At 34.7% G+C, this 23247-nt stretch overlaps 1 protein-coding gene across 1 annotated transcript in view; it reads left to right on the top strand.

Annotated features, from left to right (window-relative positions):
* The window catches only part of LOC138238037 (collagen alpha-1(XXIII) chain-like), a 56622-nt gene extending 36786 nt beyond the window's left edge, over positions 1-19836 (top strand). Inside the window, exons 3-5 of the mRNA XM_069187833.1 lie at positions 14917-14961; positions 18114-18121; positions 19744-19836. Coding sequence (XP_069043934.1) covers positions 14917-14961; positions 18114-18121; positions 19744-19836 — 146 coding nt within the window. The remainder of the gene's footprint in view (positions 1-14916; positions 14962-18113; positions 18122-19743) is intronic.
* The last annotated feature ends 3411 nt before the right edge of the window (positions 19837-23247 follow it).

Genomic DNA, 23247 nt, shown 5'->3' with positions numbered 1-23247 from the left:
GAATATCTAAGGGTAAATTGTCACCTATGAACCATAAACGATGCATATCTAGAAAGCGGGAGACTGATAATTGAGTGTAGTAATGTGTTTTCTCTTAGATCATTCCCATCAGTTTTCATTTCTTATTTCAGCAGAATTGTAAATGTAATTTAAAAATAGACCTTGGTGATTGTGACTTCCTTAAATTAGTCTTATTTTCAGAGGGCTGTTTCTTGTGTCAGTTTTGCACCAGGTTAATATTGTATAAATTAGGGAAGAAGGTGTTCCTTTTACAATAGACCTGGCAAAACCTAGAATTGAGTTTTGCAAATGGAGACAAACTTCCTTTTGTTTTGTTCATTACCATAGGCGTGTACAGTACAAGCCTTGTGCACATGACTGTTGGGTATACACAAGCTTATGTTTTTCTTATTCCAGCATGATTCACTTCAAAAATGACACGTATACCGAGGATAAACTACATTTTATGACAAGATGATGTTAAATTCAATGGTCCTGTGCAAGAAAAATTCTTTAATTATATTCTGTATCCATCTTTATGTACAGCGGGTAGGGATTGTTTTTTCCTGACTATCCATTTTAAAGGTATTTGTTTAAGATCTGAAAGTAGTTGTTTTTTTCAATTTAGCACTAGCAAAATGTATCTATAGAGATATCTAGAAAGTTTGATGTGGTGATTGTTTTATATGACGTATTCATATAACTAAAGAGATTTAATGTTGTTTATATACCATTCTGGAAGACTCAACAAGCAGAAAGCAAATCTAGAAAATGCACATTTCTAGAGCCAGTAGATTTAAAACAATTACATTGCTCTATATAAAGGATTTTTTTTTGTTTTATATTATAACATTACTCCTATGAATCTATCTCCCTATCTGGGATGCCAGTTAGCTAACATAAGATATTATTTTAAGAAGCACCAGGATTGGCACAGATAATTTTCTTAATGTTCTCGACATCAGACATCAGTCCTTAACCACGTAAGGGGGATCAGTGGGCACATGTGAGACATTGTATACAGTCCATACCTTATTGAATTTATTTTTTTTGTTTCCTGAGAAAGACTAGTTAACTTCCTTTCCCGGCACCTGAGAAGGGGGCAGTCTGTGGGTTTAAAAGAATGCCTTCAGTTACTGCAGCTCTTGACTGGTCTAGAGCTTCTGTTTCCTAATGCAGTCTGTTTTTCTCATCCTTTCCTCCATCTCCCTGGGAAACTCAATCCGTTCGTCTGCACAACCCTGATTTTTTTAATGGTCAACTTTTTTTAAAGTAAACTTGCCATCTTTCATCAAACCAACGTTTATTTTTACATCCTGCTATTGACTCGCCAGGATTAAAAAAAATACAATGATTTGGCAGGTCTATTTCCTTTCAGTTGTTTGAATAACTGCTGTGCTGTTCTCAATCTAATTTTTGTCTTTACTATGGATTACATTTAGAAAATCTCATAGTTATTTGGCATTTTTTCCTAAAATGCCAAAAATCTTAAAGTTGCTACTCTTATCAAGATTTTTTCCTATTTATATTTGTATTCAAATCTAATATAATTTATTTTCTTTATTATTAAAATTTTAAAAGCAGTCCTGTTTGGATTTTAGGAGGCAATAAACGTTTCTTTCAACTTCCAAAAGCTACGATTCATGCAATTTACTTAAACTTGGTATTTTATAAACCCATTTGATTTTAAGATATTTTTTATCCAGGAGAGGTAGTAAAAAATAAATAATAATGTAAAACAATTTAAATATTTCAAATTGCCTTCATGTGTGGACCTGAGTTAATGGAAGAATGTTTAAGAAACTGCTGTGTATATCATGATGTGTCAAATGTGGAGAACGTTAACAATAACATTGTCAAGATTTAATTTTAAGGATTTTTTGATGAGGATGTGAACCTGACTGGGCAATAAACAATTTTAATCGGCATTGAAAAACCTTGTTTTGCTGTGCTGTATTTTGTTTCTGTCCATAAAACTTTGGCAGCCAGAAATTTAGAAGTTGTTGGTATCAAGTGCTCATGTTAAGTTCGGAACTTGGCGTTAAAAACATCTTGGCCAAAAGTGAGCAGAGGACAGAGTTTCATAGCAGTATTAATGATCAAAAAACACCATGAGTCACAACGAAGGTTGCTCAAGCTCAGGTCAGTGAAGGGTACTCACAAATATTTGGCAGACTTGTTGTGGTAATCCATCTCTTTTGAGGAGCTACCTGCACTTACCAAGTCATTTATTATTCATGTATTTATTTGTAGAACTCTTTATTGCTGTGTTGTAACGCATAGAAACTTTGTAATGAATACTTTCATTTTGTTGAATTTGTCACAGACAAAAGCATACAGATTTACCATGCGTCTGTATTAGTCATACTGCTTTTATGTTAAAATGCTGATTAATTTACCCTTGCAACTTTATTGGTCAATAGACGTATATCTGCTGTTTTTGCCCTGCTCGTTTCCAATGATAAATAAAAAGAAAAATGAGATGGAACACCAGAATGCAATGCATAGTGCACCCAATCTGGAAGAGGTGACCAGCAGGGGGCGCTCACCCTGTGGTCTGTGTGGATCATAATGCCCCAGTATAGTAGGACATTATAAACTATATTGTAAAAAGACACCGTCCTTGGATGTAAATCCAAGGTCCTGACTCACAGTGGTCATTAAAATTATCAGGGCATTTCTGGCCTAGGGTGTATCTCCTGGCCAAATTTCCTATTGGCCTTTACCGATCATGGCTTCCTAATAATCTCCCTCTATGAACTGGCTTCATTACTGTGTTCCGCCCAAGATTGATAGCTGATGTGTGGTGAGCGTACTGGGGTAGTTTGGCTGTCATTACATCATCCAGATGGGGCTACTCATTGGTGGTGGTGAAAGGGGGTACCCATTACCTATAAAGCTTTTTGAGTGGAGCATCTACAAAAGCACTATATAAATCTAAGAACTATTTATTTATTATTTAAGTTGCCAAACAGAATAGCCTCAAGATTAATTCATGCCAGTGACTGAAATTATATTTTAATTCCTCTGTGGTTCCACAGCCTTGTTATCTTGTTTAGTGAGAACACAAACAAGTGTGGTAGAAAGAAAAAAAAATGATTTATGTGAAACTAGGAATTGTTTCTTACTGGGGTTCTAGAGGATTTTACCTCTAGAAATAAAATTTGCCTTTGGAAACCCTATTGATTTTAGAACATATGGTAGCAATTTCTTCAACAAGGATGAACATAAGGATGTTAAGTGTAATCAAATTCTGTTTGAATAAATATACCTAAATTGACTCATTTTATGATACTGTATGCTAGCTTGTTTCTAGTGCAGGTTGTTAAGAGTAAACAGTTTATACCTGTTAGTATTTCAGAGAGGTGCATCAGCGGAGGAGTGGGTGTATCAGGGAGAAGACTTCATTTCTGAAACCTGAAAATCTAGTGTTTGTATAGGTTCATGTTAAGCACACGTTTACTGTCGACAGGATCACAAGCTCACATTCCTGTTCTTGGAGGCCTTAACACACATAATGCAGGAGTATTTATTTGGTAGATAAAGTCAATGGCTTTATGAGTTTTAACTTTTATCACATGACAGAATTTATGTTCGGTTGTTGACTAAATGTAACAGTGAATAGAAGTGTTTCATGTGATTCAAAAGATCTTGGGAATACTGAGATTCTTGCATATATAATTTTTTGAATTAATTAATGTTCAACTATTAAACTATATTTTTACATTTGAGGTTAAAAAAATCAACAGTAGCTACAGTTCAGAATAACATATGGCACTTTTCTGTGCAGGTGGTAAACTTGTTTCCTTGCAATGTATAAAAAAAATGAGACTAGGTAGACAGTTCTTTGTCTGTCTGATTTTTCTGATGTTTATTCTGCAGACTCCTTTTTATTAATGACCTAAATTACTGCCTAATTTTTACCAAAACTAAAAGTGTTTAACAGGGATTTTTGCCTTTTGGCTAAAAGCCAAGTGCACACATGGAAAAAGCATTTACATTTCCTTATTTATTTTAGAAATTCACTAGAGTCTACAGTATGTGTTGAGCTCCTGTTATAATCCCTATAACATACGTATTTCCATTTTAGTAGTACATTTTTGGGGGCATCAACAATGCCCATGCTAAAATTAGCTCTTTAATTACTTTAAAAAAATCAAGTATTAAAATCTCACTATAGCAGCTCTTAGGTCTTTCTTGTGATTTGTCTGAATAGTTTCATGTTTCTTTAAGACTGTGACAACTTGGTCATTCCTGGAAACTTTCTATGTACAGTGGTGAAGTACCTTTGAAGAGACCAAATATATTAATAATGTTTTGAGAATCCAATTGCTTGCCTTTTGATTTGGTAGCTACACTGAAAATATATTAACTGGGGACATATAAGGCTAATTGTTATGGAAGTCTGTCTCCTATCTGGAGTAAGACTGCAAAAATTAAATAAAGTTAAAGAGGTTTGGTAGCCTAAACATGGGATCCAGACAAAATTGGGATCTTTTGCAAAGAAGAGAGGATAAGCTCATTTCCATTTTTGCTGAATTATTTCCTGTAGATTTATTCCACTTAGCCTGGAACAAAAGAAAGTCTATATTAAAGGTTTCAAAAATAAACAAAATGTGAACATGAAGCTGCTGTTTGGAATATGAATATTCCAAGTTGATAAAAAAATATCTATGCCACTATTTAACATTACAGTTCTTTGCCTTGCTGCTTGCCATTTCAATGGGAGAAGTAATGCTTACAAATCTATGAACAGGTGCATTTGACTTTCTTTGTGTGTTTTGCCTTTTTTATCTGGAGTGAAAATCAACTTTAATTCTATTCCAGTTCTTTGTTATGCAGATATTTTTACACAATCTCTGTAAGACTTTTTCTTACAGAGTTTTTCTTATTACTTCAGATTATTCTTATTTACTGCATCTTCCTATAAATAGGTCTTATCGGGCATCCTGGAGAAGAAAGTCAAACACCCACATGCAATTTTTTCTTCTTTGGAATTTCACAATTGCAAAAGCAATTAACCAGCATTTCCAGATTTTTATTGGTTTAAAAATGACAATCATTTGCCTCTAGTTGTCTAAAGGCTTGGATATTCATCATTGGTTGGAAGCTAAGTAAAACTGATGGTTAATTCATTTTTGTCAGATATTACATTTAGTGTTGTAGTGTAGGGTTATATTTAATTCAAGTATAATGTATGCATATTTTTACATTTAATGTAAGGATGGGATGTTTTAAGTTTTATTCATTTCTAAATTGTTCAAGATTTATGAAGAAGTTACTATTCGAAAAGCCAGTTACCTTGTAACACTTCCCCCAGCCGTAGTGTGCTCGTGGAGGTCATAGGAACAATATGGTTCCTGCCAGCCTTTCTCTGCTGGTGTCCCAGAAATGTACTTTTAGGCCAAGAGTTGAATGTAGCCAGCAGCAATGATATATTGCTTGACTGGGCCTTGCAGAAGATATTTCAATACTTAATTGGCTAAAGTGAGCAGCACTACACATGGACAGCTACAGGCAGTGCCGTACTTTGACTTGTGAGGATGAAGGCAAAAAAGTAGTGACGACTAATTGGAAAAGATGGACAGAATGGAAGCCAGATTTTAACAGTGAAATCTGAACTTTGTTAGGAAAACCGGGGCTGTTCTAAATTAAAGCTGTGGGACAAATTCAAAGCCAACATAATATGTTTTTGTTTTTTTAAAAAACAAGGCATGCGAACATCTTTTCTAGGAAAACATGTTTATACTGTATTTGCCAGACAGTAAGGTTTACCTCTGCCGACTACATGCTCTTGGTTACTGTATGTTTATGTTAGACAAACTGTAGAGGTCACAGTTGGCAGTAGAGACAAATAGCTTCCCTTGGCAACCCCATCCAGCAAACAAGACACGTGAATCTCTTTTACAGAGCTACTTCCAAATAGAGCAACAACTGTTAAAATACAGTAACCCTAATAAGTGAGTAAAATAAATTATGCACATTTTGATCCAAAGACCCCTCACAGAAAAGCTGAATAGAACACCAGTAAGAAGCTAGAGTAAAAAGGATCCATCTAGTCCAAATTTTCCTATTCACTAAGGTGTTTATCCAGAGGTTCTTTACCTCATTTCTGGATTCTCCTCAGAAATGTGCAGTATTTTAAAAACGTAAGAAAAGTTACAAACAAGGAGAGGCCATTCAGTCCATCTAATCGGTTTGTTTTTTATTCGCTAAGTGATCTCACCCTGCCATTTCTTGAATGAGGCTTCAAGAGCATGGCTGGTTAGCTTGTTCCGTAGCCCCACAGTGCTTTGTAAAGAAGTGCTGCCTAATCCTAGTTTCCACTGGTGCCCTCCGGCTTTGGCTTCATTATTTATTCCACTGGGTTAACTATCGGTACCTCTGAAGATTTTGAATCTTTTGAATAAGGTTTCTTTGTCTCTTTTCACTATTCAAGTTTAAAAATTTCAGTGGTAGGACATTTCATAATTGTGCACAACATTCTAAATGATGTGGTTATTGTAACATAAAATCCTTTGATTTAAGTTCTATGTTTGACTATGTATTTGACAATATATCCTAATACAGTATGTTGCCTTTTTGTCTTCCCCACAATATTTAGATGTAGATGATGTCAACATAAATACCTGTCTTTTACATAAGCCTCTACTAGCTCAGTGGCTAATCTGACAAGGGTTTACCAAGTCTTTTTGTTTTTTAATTGAATTTACTGCTTTTATAGTGTTTGCTAAACCTCCTATTTAGGTATCACCAGCAAATGTATAGTTTACTACCTAGAGTATACCAGGATCTAGATCACTGATACAAGTGAAAACAACATACATATATATACAGTCTTATAAACTCTTTCAAACTCCTAGTGAGTAAAAATTCAAATTAAAAGCTAAGTTATTGATCAGTTAACAAACTCAAAGCTCAGGTGGACAGACCAGAAGACACAGTGAGACTCGAGGACTAAAAATGGCCAGTGTTTTATTCATTTACTTCACATTCACACTTTATAATCCAATTTAGAGCAGACACTCCATTATTTTTTTGGTTGCTTTATTGAGGAAAAAACATTTTAAATAAGTATCATGACCATGTTGTTTGAATACTAAATGAAACTTTTTTCTTTTGTGTTCATTTTGAACTTGATTTATCAATTGCACCCCCTCCCTTCTCTCCCTCCCCTGAATGCCATGGGAAAGATTAAGTCCCCTTATGCATCCAAACTCTAAGACATCCACATGTTATCAGACTTATTACTGATAATGGTTTCCTATCCCAGAAGCATAGTGCACAAGGCAGGACCATACCCTGGATGAGACCAGTTCATCACAGGTTGTATGCATACAAACTCACACCCACTTTCCAAGACTTGGAAATCACATTCTTTTTTCAAGGCCTGTCTTAGCTGATATCGTAAATATTACGAGAAAAAAGTAATCAATCATCACCTGTACATTATGCTAAAAAGATATGCAAAATAGTCTGAATTAAAATAGCAGGGAAATGTAAATGATATGGTTTCCTGACAATTTGCGTTTGCATGACTATAAGCATGGATGTTATTCTTATGGTGCACTTGAGCATACAGTACAGTAGCTTTGGTTAGTTTGACAAATATTTGTTTTGAAACCACTATTTCAGGAGGGTAAGCGTTCTAAAAATGTCTATGACTCTATGAGAAGACTTTCAATCCCAAGCCAAGACTACTGTGGTTTAATAGCTATAGCAGTTGTCATTTTATCAGGTGTTAATATGATCACGCTCTATGAACACATTGACCTTCAGGTGTACTGAGAACTCTAGAGGTTGCCACCTTTTTCTTCCTATTTTAGAACTGCATGTGTCATATTTTGAAGTGCATCTAGTATTTCAATCACAAATTGCCCTAGTTAAAACAATCTACCAAGGATTTTAGTTGTAATAGCACAGAAATAGGCAAGAAAAGAATTAGAATTCTATTGTACTTATATTAACATCATAACAATATCGACTCTTGTACATCAGTAATGTTTAAGTAATTATTTGATAAAATTGTATCAACTTTTTGTGAATTAGAAATATTCTAATTCAAGTTTATCTAAAGGTAGATGAGGTTACAGGTAGGTTTGCTAATAATTCATTATATTTTGTGCCTGAATCCTGACAAGTATGTAATTGTGACTCAGACCCACTGGAACTGTGCTGTTGTTCCAACTGTTTCAGTTATATTATTTTAAACAAACTTCACAAAAATAAGTATGGTTTATATGTATATCTGCCCCAACTAATTCATTCAGCGAATTTAAGTAAGAAGCCTTTATTCAGTACAGACTGGAGTAGTTTGAATTTTTAATGTATGCTTTCCTTCAGAGAGCAATTTGTGAGAATAATAGCAAAGTCAAGTTAATAGTGGCTTTTCTGGCACAGAGACAATGTGGTCTTTGTCATGATCTCTTGTAAAAAGCTGAAGGTAATTATTTAATCTCATGTTAAGTACATTTTTGGTCTAGAGGCAGGTAGAGAAGATATTCAAATCTTTGCTTAGCGTTCTATTTTCCGTTATGACAGGGGGATTCTGATTTTGCAGCAACACAGGAATCTATTGTATGTTCTAGACCATGGTTAGACGAGAAAGGAGGGACTATTTTGTTTCCTATTGTGTGGGATCCTATTTATTTTCAGTGGGATTGGCAGCCATTGCAATATACTAAAGCAACCCCCTTACATTCCAATGTCCCCTGACAGCTACAGTTTCTCAGATCCAAACATGAAACATTTCTATTACAAATAGACATTTGTATACATTATTTGTCTTCTGTTTTATACTTGTCTTGTACCACAAAAACAATTAGCATTTTTCAACCATATTGTGGGGGGGGGATCTGATTTTCTTGATTTTTAATATTTCTATTGATTTTCTTTGATTAAGTGTCCCTTAAGTGTATATGTATCAGTACTGAGCTAGCTGTGATAGTATTTTTAAAAAATCTTTTAGTTTACATGTAAACTAAGCTGAGAACAAATTCTCATTTACAATGACAAACTATAGATTCATTTATACAGCATGTCCTCTATAGGGCAGTAAATGTGAGTGAAATAAATTGCACCTGAGTACAATAGGTTCTGCCTTACCCTTGTCAGTACTTCATGCTGCTGCCTTACGTAGTCATGTATGATTACAAAACACAAAATGTGTGAGTGAAATAAGAGCACTCGTGCTCTGGAATATATTCTGTACAGTTTTAAAGAGGACCCTTAAATATTTTTTAGAGAAACACAATAGTCAGAATTACTTTAAAATGTCCGTTGTATTGTTTAATGTGCACTGATCCTTTTGAAGAAATATTGTAGAAACATTTGTCCATATTTACATACTGTGCAATAAAAAAAAAGACCCTGTCCTTAATCTTGGCCATATTGAGTACAATTTATTGAAACAGATTCAGGAAGTACTGAGCCTTGAGGTCCAAGTATCAGAATATGACAACTACTCTGGAACTGTAAAATTTTCAGGTTAAAATGAGTTTCACATTTGATAATTTCACCTGCTCTCCAAAAACACAAAAATAAATATTTATATAATTACTTGCACCTCAGGTTTCTTGTATTTCCTTATGTCACTTGCACACATTAACGGTCCTGGAACGCAGTCTTGAAACATGCACATCTGCTTCATCTAGTTCAAAGGAGGTCCATGTTTATATTCCCTAAGAGATCATAGAACTATTTCAGACTCTGTAGTGAAACAAGAACATTGGGTCACTTTGGAACATTGGAAACTGAGAGGGAGTTCATATAGGAGAATAGGAAACACTTATTTACACAATGTTTAAGTATCTGGAACAAACTTTCCAGCCAGGTAGTTAAGTCTCAGACTCTGAGCTCTTTAAAAAAAAAACGCTGGATAAAAATTTGGTAGATTTTGCTTCGCTAAAACTGAAAACAAGTTAAACTGGCCAAATCGCCTCCTCTTGTTGGGAATGTCTCTAGTTTTAAATCTTGCTTCTTAAATAGTGTCAAGCTAGTCAGACATGCTGTACGTAATGAATATAATTGTTCCTGGCCTAATGCATGGGGCATTCTTAAGAGAACTTAACTTAAGTATTTTTTACTGCATTTTGCATACATGCACAGCAAACATCAGCATGTAGAGTCAGAAGACAGTTGTTTCCTCTAGACAAATAACTTTAAAAAATCAGTGTGAGATCACCACTGGGTACAGCAGGGTTGTTACCAAGATTTTGTCATACTGCTCATGCTTTTCCAGGAAGCTACACTTACAGTACATTGCTCCTATGAGTGAGTGTATAAATAACAAGGGAGGAAACCAAAGAGGAGTGTCCATACAGTGAGTATCAAGCAGTGAGTTCCACTTGTACTATGAAGAGTTACACTTGTACTATGTATTTGTAAAGGGGTGCTACAATATACAGTATGCAAAGCTAAAGGTGGCTTCAGCTGGGATATTTATGCTAACTTCCTTAAGAACAGACTAGGTGTCTTTGTAAACATGCAGTAAATCCTTTAAGCTTGAATTTAAAATATTGCTGTTCACCTGCCATTATTATTATTATTATTATTTCTCCCTTATTCCACAGAAACCTAAAACTAAGTAACTGAACCATCTATTCTATAGGGTACTTTAAATATGCATATGTGTTAAAAAGAGGCTATAATATTTATTCAATCAAATATTCATTGTTTCATGAAAATTGTAGCTTGACATTTGGAGTTAGAATTTAATTGAGGGGACACTGAGTGACAGGACATTTATATGCAAGCAGAGGTTAATTTCACCCTGAAAGGTAACAAGAAAGAAGAAAAACAGTGTTTTTACAATGGACTCTTCTTCAGGTGTGACACATGCCTCTTCAGCCTTCTTCACAAGCTGACGGTGCTGCCTTTTTTAATCTCAAGAGACCTAGATATTGGGATTTCTAATTTTAATGGGGTATTTTTAACTGTGATTAAGATACAATATAGAGTGCTCAAAAATTAACTTGTTTCTGAATATCTACATTCTCAAAAGAGAACTTAGTACTGCATTTAAATGTAGTCATACTTTCAAAAAATAAAAATGGTATCTTTTCAGAAATATATAAAATGTTGTCTGCAGTGTGAGGCTTTTAAATGAAGATCCATTGCAAGTGCTATTTTAATTTAATTGTCAAAAGTTGAACTCCACAAGAAGAAAGCAAATATCAAAGATTGTAAGTCAGAGATCTATTGATTATATGGAAGACCATTAACAGAAAAAACATTTTATTGTTTTTCATTATTATCCCACTTTCCTATATATGACCAGGCTATTCCGCCTTTCACCACAACCCACTGTACTGCTTGTGTAAATTTGCCATTCAATTAAACTCTTTCTAATGGGCCATTCAGGACCCATTAAACAATGGCTGAACTTGAGAATGGTGTGCTTGGACAGCTGCATTACAAATTAGCTTGAACTGACTATCGATCTGAAAAGAAGATGGAAGAAAAATACATTTTACTGCAAGTGTGCTTTATTCTTATGGCAACATAAGAAACAGCCGTTGTGTATTGTGCCACAGGCAATTAAAATCTCTGTCTCTCTTATACTGTTTTTTGGATGTTGTCCATCAATTTAAGAATCAGAAAAGGGCATGAAAAAGTCAGAGAGAATTTATACAGCAAATATCCCTAATAAATATAGAAAAGTAATAAAATTAGATGCAAAACATATAACCAAATGCCCAAAAACATTAAGAAAAATTGAGCAGTTTGTAGTACTTCTAGCTTTTCAGTAAATGTTTTTTGTTTAAATAGTTTTAGTGATAGAACCTTCTGTTTGATAAGGTTGAATTGAAATTCAACAAAGGATATGGGCAAAATGTGTGATGAACTGTTGGCACGTCTAGACGTGTAATTTTTTTATAACGCTGGCAGGAGTTCAAAGGCTCTTTGTTAGAGTTTAGCAGTTCCCCGTGGATGTCTGAGGTGTGTGTGATGGGATATCAGATTTGTGAAGTAGTCTCTAATGTGCCATGCATTGGTAAAACACCATATTTGGAGGCTCAACCTATTCATATCAAGGCCTTATGAGTTTTTATCCAAATCTCAGAAGAAGGTTTAAGGAAGTCAGTTCCCAGAAGACATGACCCTGTGAGTCTGTATATGAAAAAAACATTAATTTAATTAGAAATATGATTAAATGTTTTGTTTAAACTGGACAGAAGCATTCATGTCATTTTGGAAAGGATTTCATAGTACAGTATAACACCTTCCAACTTGCTTTACATAAATAACAATAACCTTCTATATCAGTCAATTAAAGAAAGGAATTTAAACACATTCATTGTAATCACTGATTAACAAGGAATTACTACTGTATAGTTATATTTATATAGTAATTAATCGATACATTCACATAGCTTTGTTGTAGCTTGTTGCAATTTGTCTTTTAAATTTTTCAATGGCTTAAGTCAGTGGCCAGTACTGCTAATGTTAAAGTCCTTTTGAGTGCACAGAAGCGGTCATAGGAATAGTTACAAATGAGAGGAAGCCATTTGACCCTAGGCCATTTGGTTGGTAGTAGTGATCCAGGGTTTTCACCCTGCTGTTTCTTGAAAAAAGCCATGTTATTGGCTTCAACAATATGGCTTAGTTGCTTGTTCCTTGTATTCTGTCAATTCTTTGGGTAGAGAAGGGCCTTGAATAATTGCACATTCATGTAATTTCCACTTGTAGCCTCTGGTTCATGTTTCACTGTTCATTCTGAAGAAATCTGCTGGGTTTACTTGACAATGCTTTTGAAGAATAATTTGATGGGTTCCTTGACCCCATCAGTGTAGGACATTTTCTTCAACCTGGAATGTGTTTGGTTCTCTTGACTCCACAGCAGCAACAATTTTTTCCTTTAAAGTGGTGACCATAATTGTCCTCAATATTTTTAAATGAGGCCTTACTAGTGTGTTGTACAATTTTAAGCTCTCATCCCTTGAGTTAAATCCTGTTTTAACTCACAGTATGTTACAGTATTTCAGATTGTTTTTCCTTTTACAGCAACAGTATCATGGATGCTACAAATTTTGGAAAAAAGGCATTTGTACAAAACGGTGACCTCAGTCATGCGCTCTGAACTCAGTTATCCAAGTCATTATAAACATACAGGAACAAGTAAAAGGTTTATTCCATGCTGTAAAGAGAAGAAAGTAAACACAACGTTTTGGCCGTGGAGCCTTCTTCAGTGTGAGCACCTATAGTTTCAGAACTATTAATTCTAGTGAAGTCCTCTATTATATTAATATGCATTTGTCCATGTTTATGTACATGGTGAGGAAATCAGTTTTGTCATTTTGGTTTAAGAATGAATGCTGCCCCCCAAAAAAATACAGTTCAGTATAGTCAGGTAAAACTGCACTCTATTTATGAAGCCTAAACTAGTGTAACCCAAAGCAGTGTATTTGGTTTTAGCCTTTGATCGGTGTAACAGAATTCTTGTACAGTGCTTACAGTACGGAAGTGTGAAAGCTGATGCATCTGTCCAGAGCACTACAGTGTTTACAGGAGGAACTGGAGCTGCGGGGAATGTGAGAGATTGAGGTTTATTTTCAGCTCAGAATTCTGCAAGTTATTCCTGGAAGGACGGTACATGCTAGGAGGTCAAACGCTACAGTCATATGGAATGTGGTCACTTCTGTTTAGAAATTATCTACCATTTACACCTTTCAGAACCAGATTAACTCATCAAATACATTTAGTTGTTTAAGGTTATAAGCCCTCTCATTCCTTATATCTATGAAGTGACTGTATTATTTTTTACTGAATATCACTTGGGTGATGCTTTACTGTGAAATGGCTTACCAAAATGTTGAAGCTCATCTATTATAAAAGGTTGCTTAATCTTACGTTTGCCATTGCAGTGCCTTAGGAGCATGTTTAATTTTGATATTCTTCTAAATAACTTTGATGAGTATTAAATAAAACAGTTAAATTAAAGACAGTTTGAAGTATGCAGTGTATAACATATAGGTGTAGGCTTTCTGTTTGAGTAGCAGAGCAGAAGAGTTACTAGACACCCCAATTAAACTCAGTGTAAAACATGCCTGTGTGGGTTTAATTTATAGAGCTCTTAGCTGTCAATGTTTGCTTTGCATGAGCATGAAATCCCATTTACCTCTTTATGGCTGCATGCCAGTGAGAGGCAGTATAAATAAAACAGCATATTTTAGTAATGGGGGCAATATCCCTTTCTCACTTACTTCCAAGCTTTATTTTCAATACCATTGTACTAAAACTCAGACGTAATGCAAAATTTTAAATGTTAATCTAGCCCTGTGGTCCCAGCTGTAAAATGTTTAAGTCCAATATAATCAAAGTCCCAAAGCCATTAAAGAATACAGCAGTATAAATATAATTTATTACCCCATGATAATTGAGGATTGCAAATTCATAAGAAAATAACTTTAAATCCACTTCACCAAGAAACCCACATTTGCATTGAATCTGTGCACATCTGTTCACATCTGCAAAATATTTTTCAAAACATCAATTTTCTCACATATACAGTAGCAAACATTAATGATCTTTTGCCTCCCATTTGCAATCATTGTTTTTCTTTAAAGACAGCCACTTTCTTACAAAAAGTCAGCTATGAACAAAGTGCCAAAAAAACAACTGCATTCACATTTTTTGAGAAATATGGTAATAAGAAAAAAAGACACAGATCCGAAGTTTGAGGCAAACTGTTTTTAATTTTTGCCAAATGAATACATTTTAGGAACCCCCATAATAAACTGAAGTAAAATAAAATGCCAGGAGTTGCTATATTTGCATCTTTAAAAGACAGAATTCTATTTAAACAAAATTCTATTGAAAATATTTAAAAAACAGGCTTGCGAGGAAGAGGGGATATTGCTTCTTTAAAACTTTGTAGTCTGACCCTTGACTAACTGCTGGTTATTTTCAAACCAGGCCCTCCAGGAGCAAGGGGAAAAAGAGGTCGCAATGGTGATCCAGGTATGTCTCCCTGCCTTCAAATACACACTGCCTACATGTTTAGGGACAGAAATGCCAGGGTGACTTCTCTGATCAGTGAAATTGCGTGCAGTGTTCTGCCTCCCAGTGTTATTAATGATAACTCTGTCTTCAAAGAGAAATAATAGAAATATCTTTTGCCAGTAAAGTGCTTTACTCACATAAGCTTGTTAATGTGATGACAAACATGGATTGATAATAAGCTCAAATATGGTTTCAAGACATTCAAGGAACCTACCTACCTCGTCTGAACACCCACATACAGTATATTCTACATGTGTCTGGGCTTTTCTGCAGTTTTTTTAGACTGAATTTAATAATGTAGCTGGCAGTATCTCGTCTGGACTTGACATATGCATTCAATTGTCTTTTCAACCAATAACATGGGGTCTAGAAACAAAAAACAAAAAATTGCCTCCTTTTGTAATGTACATAGGCTTGCTGTTGAGTGTTGCATTAGATGGCTTGCTTTTTAAATGTGTTTTCTTCCCACTTTTTACTAAGAGAACATTGCGATGATAACAGCAATGAGCCTGACATTTTTTTGCTTTGTATACAGAGTGGAAAAAAGTAAAGCTCTGTTTTATTACTTCCATTGAGTGTTCGAAGAGTCTGTGCTAGGATTAAGTGTACTGCATTCAAGCCATTGGCTCCAGTGAAAATGCAGAAAATATATATTACAACCTTTTCCAGTCATCTGCATTCCTACTTATTGATTTAGACCTCTGACAGCAATTTGCTAGTGCAGTTTCTCTGCCAGTGTTTTCTTAAACTGTTATACACATACCATGTCCATAACTACTTCTGGTGCAGAAGACTTGGCTTGACCAAGTTTTGTTTCACAATTTTGTTCTGAATATTTATGTAACCTTCTGTATTGCTTTAGCCCCCCTCTTTGGGACATTTGTTTGGGACACTCTACTCTCATTTCTCCTTATTGGCCATGCCAGAAAGAGTGGTTCCTGAAGAATGTTGCACAAATGAATGCAAAGAAAGGAATTCTCCACGCAGCGTGTGGCATCATGGTGCTGTAGGAGGCAGCAACAATGTGTTTTCTGACACCATTAGCAGTTGTGAAAATAAGGCTTGAGAGAGGTCATTCTAAAAGGTAGTTTTGTTGGAATACTGAGTTTGCCTAATAAAAAAATATTATTATACAGTACATACGTTGTAACCCTTGTATCAAGCAGTTAATATTGTCTGCTAGAAATGCAGATGATATAAAGTACTCATTTGAATCAGTGTCTTCATATTTTCCATGACATCCATTCCATTCAACTTTTGGTGTTGCACTGAGAAAGTTTCCAGTGTATAGTTAACTCGTGTGGTCAAAACTGCTGCTCTTACACAAAATCCACAACAAAGAAGGTTCTCACTGTCCACCTGCTGTGCTTTTAATCTGATATAATCTGAAATTCTTACATATACCTCTATATTGTTCATGTATACATACAATCAAGTAATGAAATGTAGGTATTTCAGAATTCCCCATTTAAAGTAAATCGGTGAAGTAATGTTCCAAGCTCTGTATATAGTTTCCTTCTTTTCTTTATATTTTTCTCCTCTGTTCTAAAACTAAAGGGGGTCATAGTCTTTATATCAAATGTAGTAGTCTGGAATTGTGTTTTTTTACTTGACCCCTGTTTCACAAAAAGGAAGTCTGGGAAAATAGTTGTGAAGGGCAGTCATTCATGCACACTCCATCGGCTTGATTGCGACTGGTTTGTGGTGTCTGTGGTAACAGCCCGCAGTGTTGTGTTACTGCTGTCAGTTCCCCAGTAATCCAGGACATTGCTGCCGCACTCCAAGACTTTGTTAGAGACACAGTTTCAAGATTGTGTTAGAAAAGAAAATTTCAAGATCTAGACAAGGGTGGGGTTGCCTGTTTCGCATTAGTTTGATGAAAGACCTAGTTCACCTATTTCAGTCAGATACATGGAATGTTTTAAGGAGTTTCACTCATTTCATTTTAACAGTCAATACTTGTTTATATGATATGGTTTTCTGCATTTTCTGATATATCTATTGTTATTCGTGTTTGTACAATTGGTTTAAAATTGTCTGTCTTAATTTTCTTTCTTTAATTCTTTAAAGAATGTGCAGGTTCAAGCTAAACCAATTGTTTAATTTATCATTGAATGGTAGATGTTTTATCATCAAGATGAGGTTTGCTTGTCTTAAACAAATCTGTTTTTCTTCTAACTCATTATGTACTTTTCTTTCTCAATTAATTACATGAGACAAGTTTCTTCATTTTCTGCCTCTATCACTTTTACCACCAGTTAATTTAATGTATAAAAATCACTAAATTATTGAACTTCTTACAGGGGTGTTTAGCCTCAGTATAGATCTGCTATATCAGAAAACCTGCTGAATGTGAAAAGATTTAACAAACCCATTGAGTTTTCCCTTTATATTTTTAAGCAAATTCCATATGAATTAAATTCCATATGTTTTAATTTACATATTAAACTTGTATAAGCAAACATATGGCTGTGTTTACCGGGAACTTTAAAAGAGGAAGAGATTTTAAAAATACCCTTAAATTGGAAGTATTTAATTTCACAATTCATCATTATAAAATAATTTTCTGAGATAAAATCAACTGTTAATGACAGTGTGTAGAAAATGTGTAATACTAACCATCTGAAAAACAAAATTCTAAATTACATTTTCAAACAAATCTGTAACTTTGTTCAGCTGTTCACATAGTCTGATCATTGACAGGAATAGGAACTAGTAGTCTGTCGATTTTCTCCCCGAACCCCTGTGAAACAGCACTGAAATAAATTGTAAAACAATTGAAGAAATACCAAATTTCAACTATTTTTTTTATGAACATAATTAACAATATAATAAATTCTATATGGTAACAATTTGGTCAGGATCTGTGGGTATTGAATAACATAATAGTGTATTTAACATAAAAGACTGTATTAAGAATCTATATTGAATTAGAGGTCATCGTGTGGTAAATCTAAAAAAAATGTAAGAAAAAAAAACACTTTCAAATGTTTCCCTTGGTGAATTTTCCATTTTCTATTGTATATAATTTGAAATTGAATTTATATATGATTTTTTCTAAACTATAGCAAACATTAACAATCTCTTTATTTTCTCTTTGTCTTTTTCAGGTCCTCCTGTAAGTAGATGAGGCACTGTCTTGACCATGTTGTGGTAAAGTAGCTGCAGTTTGTGTGCTTGTTTAACAAACATTTGGAATGAAAAGAAAAGCCTGCATGAATACTGTACAACATTGCAGAATTAAATATTGTTCTAGTCCTCATAAAAACTTTTAGTCATGATAAATTAGAATAACTTTTGATGACACAAATGTATTATAGCCAGGAAACTCCCAAGTGGTTTACTTGCTACAGGCATTTGTCCTGAGAGCACACTAACAATTAGTTAGCTGAGAGTGACAACTCTGACAGTGCACATAATGGAGGAAAGCATGCACAATCATTATCCCTGTAGCATTGATATGAAAATATTTCTGGCAAATTATGTTGAGTAACAATTAGGGTGTATAAAACAAACAGTGTTGATTATTATGAGAAAGACTTCTAGTTCAATGATCTTGTGTTTATGCAGTAAGTTTGCATTTACATGTTGAAAACCTATGTTAATGGCACAAAACAGGTTTAACATTTACAGAGTACTTTATCTCTTGTTTAATTAAAATGCAAAACCCATCATTATATTTTTTGTCCGAAGCTTCTTTTACTTGCATTCAAGTTAAGAACCCTTGTTTTTCTCCCTAAGTAATATTTTAGCAATCACTTTGCCAACCCAATGGAGTCATTCATCTAAAACAGAGACACCCAGTCATAGCCTTGATGTTATGTTTGTTGTTTAACTTCAGGTCTTTTTAACTTAATAAAATCTTTATTTACATATCCTGATCAAAACTGACATTCTTTCTATATCTTTGGCCAATAATAACAAAGATATTTACAAAGACTTGGATTGACTGGAGCTTGCAGATATTATTTCTAGTTGTGCTATGTTGCCAGTGCTACCTGTAAGTGCTCAAATTGCACTGCAGATCATTTATATTTGGGGTTTGAAAATTATATTTTAGGTACAACTAAATAAGGGAACAAATTGACACAATTTGACCATACGTGGATTTAATAGTGTATAATTGCATAGTGATTCACATAAAGTCCAGTAAAGAAATAGAGATTTAGACTATTTAGACATTTTTATGCACATTAGAGTACTGACAGAAAGGCAACTTCTTACTTCATCTCTATGAAAGAGAAAGAGAAATTATCATAGAATTGTACATTTTTGTGATGTTCAAAAGATTAACCGGGAGCGTGTGTAGGATTTCATTTGACTGACATATATCTGTCTTCGTGTCATAGAACATGTCATGCGAAAGCTAAGGAAAATATGAACAAATTATCAGTTTAAAAAAAAATGAAAAAATGATATGAATATAATTTAACTTCCATTGTAATCTTTGAGTCACTCTATGTGCCAGGCTTCCGTTATGGAATGGAAAGTGCCTGGGGTACGAAATGGGACCTTGCGAAATCTATATTTCTTTCTGTTGGTTTGGATAATGCCCAGAAATCCGAGTGATCCATTGCCTTTGGATAACCTGTCTAACCTTAATCCTCATGGACTGAAGAATGCATTGAACACCTTCTGAGTACTAAAATTAGGACCAGATGCAACAGCTGCAGCTCCAAGTAAAAGGGGTGAAGGTCACCATCTCCGATTGTGCTGTGACTGTGATTAATTATCCCACAGGAGCTTGGGGCACAGACCAGTGGACGGGTTTTAAGAAGTACTTCTGAGCTTTCTCCAGCATACAGCATGTTAGACTTCACACACAGCTCCTGAGAAATATTATTTGATCAAATTCAGATACAACATAATGTTGCTAAAATATTTCTGTAAAACCCTCAAGTGGGTCTTCAGCTGCCCACTTTCCTCTGGCTGCACTTGCTGTTTGACGCACTCGAGTTTGCTGAGCACACTCAACACAAGCACGTCTCCTCTCCTTTCTGATTCTCTTAGCACAGATCATACTGACTCCCTCTCCCCTGTCTTAATCCTTCTTGATCTTCTCTCTACATTTGTCACTGTGGGTCACTCTGTTCTCCTGTCAGCATTTGCCGAGCTATGAAGTTCTGGTTCTGCTGATACCTGGTTCTCCAGCTACCTATCTGATTAGTCACAGTTGCCTCAGTTCTACTGGTGAGGCTTAATCTTTTCCACATTTTATTTCTTCTCCACTTTTTTGGGTTCCTTGCTGTTCTCACTCTACCTCCAATCCACCACCTTTTCGTATTTATGTTCAAATTTCCCTTTTATTCCCACACTAACACTCATATCTCCCTGAGTATCCCTGCTTATTTCATGGTTATCCTCTCTTTGATGCATTCTCATCATCTCAGACTGAAACTCCCAAAATCTGCCTCCCTTTTTTCCCCATGTCCTTTTCCCCCTTTGGTGGAATTGCCCTCTGTTCCCCCTTTCTGAAATATCCTACACAGAGTTCATTTGTTCTTCATACTTGTTCCTCAGAGGAACATACTACTCACTGATATCAGACACACTCTGTCAATGGGCACATTACAGCACCTGCCGAAGACTCAAGACCGCAGGGTAATTTGCTAATTGTTCACTCTAAGTATGGATAACATACCAACAGGTGCTCACTGTACATTACTGCACTGTATACAGTATACTATCTGTAAACTGTTTTAATTATATTTCATTCTATTTTTCATATTACTTGCTTTACTCTTCCAGGTTGTGCTAGTCATGTTGTCATCTCATAAGATTTTTATCTCGCTGTACCTAAACAATTGTTCCTTGTACTTACGCTAAATGTACATTTTCTACAATTTTAAATTACTCTGGATAAGGTTTTCTGCTAAGCAAATTATTAGAAATGTGCTGCTAAAGCTGGAACGTCAAAATTCTTCATCAGAAGTTATCATTTTAAGAAAGGAAATGTGGATGATTAATCCCATTAATGTTTTTTTTTGTGTCATTTGGCTTATAAGGCATTAAATTGCTGCATTAATAATACTGGACCTGTATCACTGACACTTATTTGTCTCACTACTTAGCTGCTATGGTATACAGTATGTAATATACAAAAGCTAGATTTTGATACATGCTATGATGTATGAAAGGACATTCTGCATTGTAAGACTAGTTTTAATCTTGTTTCATGACATCCAATGTATTGTGCTGATTAAAAATTAAAAGATAAGATTAATTAATATTAATTATCTAATATAGTTAATATTAGATATGATTATCCAATATATAGCATAATTGTAGTGTACAAGCATTTTTTGAATATTGTTGTCTGTTATCTTAAAAACATTGGACATAAAATAGCTGTGAACGTAATAAGGCCACATATTTTCATGAATATAAAAACAAACTTGGAAGCACTGATTCAACAAAGTTACAAAATAAATTCAACTGCAATAATTTAGCTTTCAAACTTTTGTGACCTTTATGCACTCCTATTTGTGAAAATGATTCTATTACTATTACTTATATAAGCATGTTATACTAACATAATTACACCCATAATTTCAACCCTGTAACTACGTGCAATTGCTTTTTTCCTGTTCATTGAGAATGTGAAAATACTACGTATAATTCTTTAAAACATAATATGTAGGTCCTTGCTGCACTTGACCTCAGCCGTACTTATGTTGAGCTAATATATGGGAAATCCAGAGGTGAAAATTGAGCCTTTCTTTTCTTTTTATTGATCGTGTTTACAAATTCACTGGCCTCCAAAATTAGAATAATGAGTCCAGCAGTTTATACAACTGCAGCACCTTAATGTGACAAATATGCACTTTGTGTTTTCAATTGTGACCTAAGAAGCTATTTTTGAGTCCTTTGAGAATATTTCAATGCATCTTTTCACTTGGTGCCTTGAATACTTTCATTGGTGTTTTAGTTTTTCCATTTGTTTAATAAGGGTGTCAAAAGGAAGAATATCTTTATAATAAAACAGTCTTTCATAATTTCTTTCTGAAAGAATATCTTCATACAGCAAGTTAGTGAAAGCAGCCTCAACTCCTAAATTATCATCTCCATTATCAGTAAGATAATGACCAGTAATGTTCAGGGAATGGTGTTTTGTATTAACATGCAGCTTAAGTAAACAGATATTTAATTAAAAAAAGTTTGCTAAAAGATGGGAATGGGTGAGAGTTGTTCAAGTGGATGGAATATTATTCTTGTGTGTTTTGGGCAAAAAACTTAAAGAAAGTGTTCACCAAAAATAAGATTGTGTTTACGAATGTATGTCACAGCTGTATAGGCAAGCAGTCAACAATAACTTGAAATATATTTGGGCTGCAAATAAAATGAATTATATTTTTTTAATTTAAAACAAGAGGCCTGTTTCCTTCATTGTATTCAGAGTGAATTTCCTGTTTTATCTTGCCTGTTTGAAATGTGTAATTCACTAATGTAAGGCTGCTCTCCAGGCCAAGCTTGAAGGGTGCAGGGTTGATGAGAAACTTGTTGTCCAAGTTCATCATGTAAACTGGGCATTCAAACATTCCTGTTGGCCCTAGTCAGTGGATGGTTCCCAGGAAGTGAACCGACAAAGAATGAAGTTTACCCAGGGTGAACTCCTTCTGTCCTTCACAGGATCCTATCAGGAAGGGTCACTGTGATGCAGTGAAGCACATCAGTCCAGTCTAATTTCTCTTTTCTTGAGCCATAGGAATGCTAATGGCAAACTGGCAATTGCATCCCACTGGAAGACTATGTTTTGTATTCAGAAGCACTTTTTGGAATTGGTTCCATATGTGCTTTGTGCTGTAGGCAACCCATGTAATTAACATGAATGACACTTCTTGCCCAGCACTATGGACTGAGGGCACCTGACCTTCCAAGTCAGCTAAGGCCAGGTTGTTAAAGAAATGAAATCCATCCAGTATGGCTAAATTCTGAAAGATTTATTAACCCCATTCTATTACAAGGCCATGTCTATTTTAAACAATGTCTAGAAATATCAGACTATTCTGCAAGCATATTGATACATTTTCAGTGATGTTGTCTTTGAAGATTGATTAAGGATCAATGACTTCCGTTTTGGAATTAAATGTCAAAGATACAGTACATACAAAGACAATGCTACAGTGCAGTGTGGCAGTACAGTTTACAAGAGGATTAGATTAGCAGCATCTCACTTATAATTTTAACTGAATGGCATGATGTTCAAATTTTGTAAACTTTCAAGTGTGCTTGTTAATTTTGAAC

This window comes from Lepisosteus oculatus, chromosome 4, assembly GCF_040954835.1.
Source record: "Lepisosteus oculatus isolate fLepOcu1 chromosome 4, fLepOcu1.hap2, whole genome shotgun sequence".
Classification (NCBI taxonomy): domain Eukaryota; kingdom Metazoa; phylum Chordata; class Actinopteri; order Semionotiformes; family Lepisosteidae; genus Lepisosteus; species Lepisosteus oculatus.
Note: the sequence above shows the minus strand (reverse complement) of the source record. Positions and strands in the feature narration are given on the sequence as shown.